The sequence below is a fragment of the Teleopsis dalmanni genome, chromosome X (assembly GCF_002237135.1).
Source record: "Teleopsis dalmanni isolate 2A chromosome X, ASM223713v2, whole genome shotgun sequence".
NCBI classification, from domain to species: Eukaryota; Metazoa; Arthropoda; class Insecta; order Diptera; family Diopsidae; genus Teleopsis; species Teleopsis dalmanni.
The window spans coordinates 83,095,093-83,105,097 of record NC_051848.1 but is presented as its reverse complement, the minus strand read 5'-3'; the positions used below and the strand labels follow the sequence as shown (position 1 = coordinate 83,105,097).

The 10,005-nt window shown below is 31.3% G+C and overlaps 1 protein-coding gene across 1 annotated transcript; it reads right to left on the bottom strand.

Moving 5' to 3' along the window:
* Nucleotides 1-2,395: 2,395 nt before the first annotated feature.
* On the bottom strand, nucleotides 2,396-8,766 carry LOC119688624. Its single transcript, XM_038103295.1, has 14 exons — nucleotides 8,381-8,766; nucleotides 5,288-5,422; nucleotides 5,092-5,229; nucleotides 4,876-5,010; nucleotides 4,711-4,815; nucleotides 4,465-4,632; nucleotides 4,228-4,398; nucleotides 3,994-4,161; nucleotides 3,526-3,693; nucleotides 3,292-3,459; nucleotides 3,058-3,225; nucleotides 2,821-2,991; nucleotides 2,553-2,768; nucleotides 2,396-2,410 (listed from the first exon to the last, which is right to left on the bottom strand). The coding sequence occupies exons 1-14, from the start codon at nucleotides 8,657-8,659 to the stop codon at nucleotides 2,396-2,398; spliced, it is 2,205 nt and encodes a 734-aa protein (XP_037959223.1). The 5' UTR covers nucleotides 8,660-8,766.
* Between the last annotated feature and the right edge of the window lie 1,239 nt (nucleotides 8,767-10,005).

The window sequence follows — 10,005 nt, the reverse complement described above, 5'->3', positions numbered from 1 at the left end:
TCTAGAGTTCACATAAGAAAAAGTTAATGGTTTCGAGCGACCATTAATTTTAGATACTTAAGAAACTTTAACTGGTTTGTACTACATCGTTCCAATAACTAAAAAATTGATAAAAATATATATTCGTGAGTAGATAAGTGAACTAGGAAATATATCTTACTTCTAGTAAATCAATCACATTATAAGTAACAACTAAAATATTTTTAAATAAGATTAAAATTAATTAATCTGAATCTCAATATATGTGACATATATGATAAGATAAATTGATTTTGTGTGTGTTTTCAACCACTGTTGGCATGCCTAAGTCACGGTGGAGATCACTGTCTCTGATGTAGAAGGAAACATTTACGATTTATCGTAGGACTTTATTTTGAAAACGCTGGATAGTTGCAATGTATGCATTGCTGGCAGATCTCCACAATTGTATGCCATTCCTTAGTTTTAAGTCAAGCTCTACAGGTTTTTTCTTTGCATTGTCTTTCCACCGTAATTTAGCGTCAAGCGTAATGCCCAGGTATTTACCTTCATTGGCGTGAGGAATTTTTGTATCGATTTCTCAATGAGAAAACTATATGTACAGATTTTCACTAGTTTAGCATGATATGTAATTTTTTTGCCCATGAAGCAATTTGGTTGACTATTCGATTGGGAGAACAGCGGTATCATCAGGTCTGCAAATGTTGCTGTGACTTGATGGTTTGCCGGTGGTAAGTCATATGAATACAGGAGCTATAGTATGGGCCCAAGAATGCACCCCTGCGAGACGCCTGCGTTTACCTTTTTTAGAGATGAATGGGTATCCTTGTATTTAACACTAAAGTACCTATCTTTAAGATACGATGAAAGTAGCTTACAGTGTTGTATAGGCAATTATGACTTAAGTTTTTGTAGTAATCCTGCATGCTACACCTTATCGAAGGCTTACGATATATATAAGAAGATGGCACAGCACACTTTCTTCTCTTGCATCGCAGATTTAATGACATTTAAAATTAAGTGTATTTGTTCGATTGTTGAGTGGTTCTTTCAGAAATCAAATTGATGAGCGGTAATTAAGACTCTCCTCTCGACTATTGGTAATTAACCTGCTAACAGTAGTTTTTCAAGAAGCTGCGATAATAAAGTAATAAAGTTGGTAATAAAGATATTGGTCCGTATGAGGGTAAGTCGTTAGTAGTATGGATACGGGGTTTCAGGTCCAAAGAAAAAATGTATAAAGAAAATGCGACTTTATGGTGTAAAGTAATAATATATATGGCTGCTATCTGAGTGTTGTCTGAGGTTTTTTCTTGTTTAACTGAGACTCAAAAGAATTAAAAGCCTACAACAGTGTCAAACTTTAATCCACTAAAACGTGTCCTCATGTCCGGACGGAAAGTCCCTTCTGGAACTATCGTGAAATATTGCATCAGAAGGTGTCCTGAGCAACAGCGTTGGGACGCCTTCTCCCACTCACTAAGTCCTCTGTGGGGTTCCAGCAACAACTATTAGTGAACTACTGTAATCTTCATAGATTAAAAGAAGTTGTGCTAAATTTATGTAAACTTTATTCTTTATGTAAATGTACATATAATAGGTATATTGCATATTCAAATTATTTACCTAAATCGAAAACGGGGTTTCATACAATTATTTACAACGAATGTAAGCACCTATCATTAATGCAAAACATTTACAGTTTCAACTATCAATTCAGTGGTTTCGAATTGCTGAAAACGTCAACTATTTTGACATATCTGAGGATGACTATGAAGACGAGATGGAGCTAATCAGAAGAACAAGTATTTGGATGCAGAAATTTTGAAGAACAATTTAATTCTTTAATGGAGGAAATATATAGTAATGATGACGATCACACTAATGATAATTATGAACAAATGATCTGCAATATCGTTATTGATATGAGATATCAACCTCCTCTTTCTAACCGCACATCAAAACGAATACGAGTGTGATAATAAATTAATGAATATATACATATATACATATTAACAAAAATATATTAAAAAAATTTTAAATACTGTTTTTTATTTTATTTAAAGACGAATATAATATAAAAGAAAACAATTTGGATTTCTATTTACATCATTTGTTATAAAAGTCTCAACTTTATCATCATAAATTTCAATAATACCATAAATTTTAGCAATATAAATCAAATCATAATATATATTTAGAAAAATAATTACTTCTTCTTCAGCAATTAAATTTAATAGAAGGACATGTTTGACGACTTAAGCCCACTAATAATCAAAAACTTATTAAAGAAATTGTAATTTTTGAGAATACATAAAAAAAATGTTGTCCTAGTGCACTTATGGATATCAATAAAAATAAATACATGTTAAATCAATCAAAATAATCCAGATATTATGTCTTGGATTATTGGACATCAACAAGCGAATGGCTGTAATAAGATATATATTAATTAACAGAATAAGAGAATATGCTATAGTGTTATTACATCACGACCGTTGCAGTTTGGATCTGTGGAATTTGAAAAGGTGATTTTCGTGCACATCTAAGAAGAAATCCACGTGGTGACATACGCGACATTCAAAATATATCTCGTCTCTAAAACCAAGTCGTTTTGTCAGATGAGTATCTGTGTCAGAGTTCTGCGGAAAGGTGAACATTGTGTCGTCAGCAATCAGATGGTTCTTACGTATATGTTCAACAAGATTCGACTTAAAAAAATGTTTTATTCCGCACAGAGGACAATCAGTTTCATTCATTACAAACTTTTTCTTGCAATTACCTCGCACCTACAATATTTTACAAATAAATTGAAATGAACACATATTTTATGGCGCTTACCGGCTTAAATATGTTTTCGTTCAGGTCTGCAATTGACTCCAAGTCATCATCGCTTGTTGTGCTTGAATCCTGAATCGAAAAACTGTTCGACAAATCTTTATCACTTGAATCCTCAGGATAGCTCCTTCTATTTACATCTGTACTTGTATGATCGCTTGTTTCTGTGCATTTCTAGAGTTATATTATTATATATAAATAAATCAATATAAATGAGAATACATAATTTATGGCACTTACTGGTTTAAATATGTTTTCGTTCAGGTCTGCAATTGACTCCAAGTCAACATCACTCATTGTGCTTGGATCCTGAATCGAACAACTGTTTGTCATAATTTTATCAGAGTCTTCAGGATAGCTCCTTCTATTTACATCTGCACTTGTATGATCGCTTGTTTCTGTACATTTCTAGAGTCATATTATTATATATTAATAAATCAATATAAATGAGAATACATAATTTATGGCGCTTACTGGTTTAAATATGTTTTCGTTCAGGTCTGCAATTGACTCCAACTCATCATCGCTTGTTGTGCTTGAATCCTGAATCGAAAAACTGTTTGTCATAATTTTATCAGAGTCCTCAGGATAGCTCCTTCTATTTACATCTGCACTGGTATGATCGCTTGTTTCTGTGCATTTCTAGAGTTGTATTATTATATATATATAAGTGAATATAAATGAGAATACATAATTTATGGCGCTTACTGGTTTAAATATGTTTTCGTTCAGGTCTGCAATTAAATCCAAGTCAACATCACTCATTGTGCTTGGATTGTGAATCGAACAACTGTTTGTCATAATTTTATCAGAGTCTTCAGGATAGCTCCTTCTATTTACATCTGCACTGGTATGATCGCTTGTTTCTGTGCATTTCTAGAGTTATATTATTATATATAAATAAATTAATATAAATGAGAATACATAATTTATGGCGCTTACTGGTTTAAATATGTTTTCGTTCAGGTCTGCAATTGACTCCAAGTTATCATCGCTTGTTGTGCTTGAATCCTGAATCGAAAAACTGTTTGTCATAATTTTATCAGAATCCTCAGGATAGCTCCTTCTATTTACATCTGCACTGGTATGATCGCTTGTTTCTTTGCATTTCTAGAGTTGTATTATTATATATATATAAGTGAATATAAATGAGAATACATAATTTATGGCGCTTACTGGTTTAAATATGTTTTCGTTCAGGTCTGCAATTAAATCCAAGTCAACATCACTTATTGTGCTTGTATCCTGAATCGAACAACTGTTTGTCATAATTTTATCAGAGTCCTCAGGATTGCTCCTTCTACTTACATCTGTACTTGTATGATCGCTTGTTTCTGTGCATTTCTAGAGTTATATTATTATATATAAATGAATCAATATAAATGAGAATACATAATTTATGGCACTTACTGGTTTAAATATGTTTTCGTTCAGGTCTGCAATTGACTCCAAGTCATCATCGCTTGTTGTGCTTGAATCCTGAAACGAAAAACTGTTCGACAAATCTGTATCATTTGAATCCTCAGGATAGCTTCTTCTATTTACATCAGCACTTGTATCATCGGTTGTTTCTGTGCATTTCTAGAGTTATATTTTTATATATAAATAAATCAATATAAATGAGAACACATAATTTATGGCACTTACTGGTTTAAATATGTTTTCGTTCAGGTCTGCAATTAAATCCAAGTCAACACCACTTATTGTGCTTGGATCCTGAATCGAACAACTGTTTGTCATAATTTTATCAGAGTCCTCAGGATTGCTCCTTCTACTTACATCTGCACTGGTATGATCGATTGTTTCTGTGCATTTCTAGAGTTATATTATTATATATATATAAGTGAATATAAATAATATTGTATATAAAAATATTTAGTTTTCGGTGTTTACCTTTTTCAACGATCTTTCAATTAAGTTCAGTTTATCTTTGAAATTTGTATCCATTGTCCTTTTTGGAGGATTTAATATTCTTCTATTAAGTCTGATTTTTTGCACCTATATTTGTTTTTTTGTTGTATTAATAAATTGCTCGTACAGTAGGTTTGAAATACTAACCCGACCAGTTGGAACGGAATTGCCATTGGGATTAAGTAATTGCCACACTTTCGAAATTGATTCTACAACACTTCTACAGCGTTCTGGTATAGAGTTTTCGACTTTGTCAGTCGGTGTGGAATTTAATAAATGATGCTGGAATTGTGTTATTATATTTGAGTAGGTCAATTTAAGAATTTTTGCTTTAAAAATGAATGTAGGACAAAATAAAATTACCACTTCAAACATGCTTTCATTAGTATCCGCTAATATTTCTGTAGCAATATCCCCTTTCCTGTTTGGTTGACCTACATCACTTTCTTCCTCATTATTGGATAAATATTGAGGCCCAATGTTGAGTTTGTTTTTTTCAACCTAATTTTTATTTGAATTTTAAATATGGTATATTCTTTTACTGTTTTGAGGTACTTACTTGATCAGTTGGAGTAGGTGGGCACATAGTAAGATCAATAAAGGGCATCTCTGATTTATGCAATTCTACAATGTCATAGCATTTTGGGGTTGGATTCCAAAGCGTACCCTTCAGCGTTGAATTTGACCAATGTTTCTAAAATTATTGTAGCATAAATCAGAGAATGTGAATTTTGAAAAACTGATCATTTTGGGATACAATTTGAATTTTGTTAAAGTCATTTTAAATTTTAATATTAAATTGTATTTTTATAATAGAAAGAAAATAAGATGTCGACTAAAATGCGTGTGAAAAGGAAGACAAGTGTTGAAGTGATGAAGCTGTTATCGATCTTCATGTAATATGATATACACTTAGCAGAAAAACTCTGCGTACAAAAAGTAAATTTTGTTTCAACATATAAAAAATGATTATATAAATAAATTTTTTAAATCAATTTTATTTTTTGTTTGTACTTTAATTAGTTGACTTTATTTTAAGCTAAAACTTATTTCTAACACATTAGTAGAAAAATTATAATAATTAAAAATGTAAAAAATCAGCGCTATCAGTGGCAGAAAAAGTCTGCGTACAAAACATATAAAGGGGAATTCCCGAAGTTTTAATAGTAGAACTTTGGCGTGCTTTATGTTTTACTGTACCAGTATATCATTATACACAATCCCACGCACTTATTTTATAATTTAATGATTAAAAAGTAATTAACTTTTTAATGACAAATAAAGGAAAAGAAATTATTATCAGTGAAAGCAGTATTATTATTGATTTATGGAAAAAAAGGAAAATGTATCCCAAAATTGATCAAATCGTTAAGCGGTCACATTATTTTATCCAAAGAGTAGTGAACAACTACAACTAAATAGGATTATTGACCTAGAAGTTGGGATCTGGGCGTCCATCCAAGCTGTCAACAAGAGAAACCCGCAGCATTATTAATTCAGTGAAAGATAATCCTCGTCTAACTGGACTTCTGTTATAGAAATATATTGACCAGACATTCCAGAAGCAAATTCACGTGGATACTGTACACAAAATATTAAAAAAATACCACTACCATGGCCGGTTTGTACGAAGCAAGCCGCTTATCTCCAAAGCTATTAGAATGAAGCGTTTAGCATTCGAAAGGGAGTATTTAAATAAGTCTCCAGAATTTTGGAAACGCATAATTTTTTCAGACGAAAGCAAATTTTGCCTCTTTAGCATTAAAGGTCGAACGATTATATGGCGAATTCCGGGTACTGCCTTTAATAATGAAGATTTGTATTCAACAATAAAACACGGTAGTGGAGGAGTAATAGTGCGGGGGTGTATGGCGAGTAATAGAGTGAGAAAAATGGAATACATTGAGTCGATAATGAGTAAAGATGATCTCCTTAGAAAGCTTGAATATTATTTCCTTTATAGGAACTAGTAATGATTTTTCCAACGACATAATAAGAAAAATTTTTGCTGCATGTCTCAAGAACACAATAAGTGCATTTTTTTTGTTGGCTTTACTAATCCAAATGAGTTTAAATTTATATGTTATAACGTAAGGCAAAATCAATATATACTATTCCGTAGTTAGGATTGTTTTCAACAAATAGTATATACAAATATAAAACATATATAAAACAAATAAACCATCGTCAGTTTAAAAATATTGCATATAAGTGCGCCCTTGTTCCCTTGTTAAAATATTGTGTTCAAAGAATCCAATTTTAAAAATTATTGCAAGCATGTGCAATAGTTATGATATACATTGTCTATATTTGCCCCGAACTTTCCAGGAAATCCTTTAGCACATCATCCTCTTTAATACAGAAGCAAAACTGATTTCAATATGTTAAAAAAGAGTTTAATTTTAAGTTGTGATTCTCGTTTGTATTTAGTGAATGAATATTATACTACATAACTCTAATTTACAAAATTGGTGGACAATTCATAGTTATTGTTTCACCAATCTAAGCTCTGATTGAGCTCTCTGGGTTGCACCAGTCAATAGTCTGCTTGTATTTCAGCTCTTTATATTTTGTGGTTGACAGGTATTTTTAAATAAAGAAGTGAAACCATATCAAGATTTACCTCATTTTTCATTTTCCCTTTTTTGTGCCTTACATTATACATTTATTACTAAACAAAACTAAATTAACCAACGTGACGTTACCATGACTGTCTGCTTAACATGGTGCGTAAGGAATCGCATGAGTTATATTCGTATAAATTATGTTACTCATGTGATTTCATTTTTTCATTTTTTATTTGTATTCATGTAAAAAATACCTAATGCCTAGTATTTCGTAAACAAAATAGGTGTTCATGCTTTTGTAACTAAGTTACGGTGATCTGTGATCACCATAACGATCAACTGTATCTACTTTTCATGATTTTGTAATGAGAAGAAAGTGCATTTCAACAACTTAACATAATTAAGTTGTACTAGCTGATGTTGGATTACGAAATAATGACAAACAAAGAGTTAAAATAAAACTAAACTCCGAGTTTTTCTATTTAACAAACCTCAAAAGAGAAACCAGTCTACCTCAGCAAATAGAGTAAGCATCAAGAACGTATAGTTACCAGTTGTAAAAAGATCCTAAACATCTTACGGGTGTAAGATATAAATATAGAAAGTACATAATTTTATTAAAAATAAAGTAAAACAAATATATTGAATTTGTTTAATTGATAATGTACCTTGCTAATACTGTTAAACTTGTACGGACGAGACTAAATAGTACCGCATCACTATTCTGATAATTATTGAGCTGTTCGATGAAACAACAGCTGAGCTGCAGTGGGAAATATTTTAAAAAATTTAAATTAAACACTAAATTCAAAGTATTTCAAAGGAGTCAATGATAAAGTAATAGAAACAAGTCTTAAATTAGTATATAGATTAGTTTTTAACATGTATTCTACCATTGTTTGCTTTGGTTTACTAAAAAGTGAAATGTGAAATGTCGTATTTGAGTAAACGTATAAACTTTTTTATAAACTGGAAAAGTTTTTGTAACTTTCATCGACTACTATCAACACTCGGGATAGTGCTATAACATAATTACAAAACTATCAGTACCGCTCTAATACGCACATTAATACTAATTTACTTACATCTGCCACAGCTGCGTTATTTCCTTTAGTTTCAACATGAGTTGTCTCGGACAATAAACCAGCGAATTTCCTCTTTCTGACAAATCTACTATTATTATTATTTTCCACCTCTCTCCCAGGAATTGATTCACCATTAGTCCGAAATTGATCACCATTCCAAATTTCAGGCAAACGTTGGTGTTTTTTAGCCCAATAGCGTTGCTTTTGTGACTTTTTCCTTTTACTCTTTTTGCCCACTGCTGATAAACGCACCTGCGCCGAATTATTCTTATTTTCCATACTTTCCCAAAATAACTGGTGTCAGATAGGCTTGAACTCAGCAAGAAGTTAGATAATAGCTTCTATATTGTTAAGATGTGAAATTATATTTGATATATCAGTGTTGACTGCAAGAAGTTGCAAAGCAAAAGAAATTGCCGTGACTCTTTCTATGCAACAGTTTTAAACTCACTGAAGTGATAATCAGCTGCTTCATAAAGGTAAGCTGATTGCTTAAATCTGTTCCAGTATTTTTGAACTTAAAAACATGTTAAGCATGTTATTATGTGTTAAGATGTAAAATTATTTTTGATATATCAGTATTGTATCAGTATTGACTGAAAGAAGTTGGAAAGCAAAAGAAAATACAGTAGTATTTGTGTGTTAGGTGTGACTTTTCCCAGCAGTTTTTTAGGAGACATTTGTCGCTAGGCATTAGTAACGTACACGAAGTAGTCCAAAGGAACTAGTGAAATGGGGTGTGTGGTTCGTGGGGATGTGTTAAGTCGCTAATTAGAATATATAAATTTTTTAATACTTTTTTTGTATAAAATTTAATAGCGCATTTTATTATTTTTGAACGAAGAGAATACCAAACAAATGAGAAACAAAGAAATTCAACCACATATAACTATTTTGGAACACTATCACATATTCCGATCCCTGGTAATGCAATGATTCACCAGTTGAAACAAAAGTCCACTGCTTATACTTGTTGTGTATAAACAAATTGAGAGCAATAGGCTTCGTTCTCTTGTTTTTAATAAAATGCCTCCTTCGCAATAGAGCGTTGATTTGCGATAGAGCGAATATGTAAAAACATACAACATTATGCTTAGTGGGACTGTGAACCTATTAAGTTCAGATCAAGTAATGTTAACAGATATTGATTTTATAAGGTCTTACTTACATTGGATAAATATCGCTTTTACTGCTAATTTATTGCAAATAATTTTAAAAATATAATACAAAAATATGTAAAATAATATTATATAATAATATCTAGAATTAAAACACGCTACGATATACATAAGTCATTAAAACACGCTACGATGAATACGAATAAATTAAAGATACGAAATTTAATTAAAGATAAGGTTGCAACATCATCTATAGATCATCAGTTAAGTCCCTAGACAATTTGATTTAACTGCAGCACAATTAGCTAGAAAGTAATTTATTAATATAAAAATATTTAATATGTATATATACACAAATTAAAATAAATATGTATGTAATAATATATAAAATGAACGTTTTATTTATTTTCCACATCAGGAACTAGTGAAAAGACAAGTTCCGCGGTGCATCGTACGGGGACAATTGACACCGGCAATGACAACTCAATATAAAATTCACCAATTGAG

What these genes read in the sequence shown, in the direction of transcription:
- LOC119688624 (XM_038103295.1), bottom strand. Translation starts at nt 8,659, where the DNA reads ATGGAAAATAAGAATAATTCGGCGCAGGTGCGTTTATCAGCAGTGGGC. An exon ending in ACGAAAACATATTTAAACCA is followed by an intron (nt 3,226 to 3,291) that starts GTAAGCGCCATA and finishes ATATGACTCTAG; the next exon opens with AAATGTACAGAAACAAGCGA. An exon ending in ACGAAAACATATTTAAACCA is followed by an intron (nt 2,992 to 3,057) that starts GTAAGTGCCATA and finishes ATATAACTCTAG; the next exon opens with AAATGCACAGAAACAAGCGA.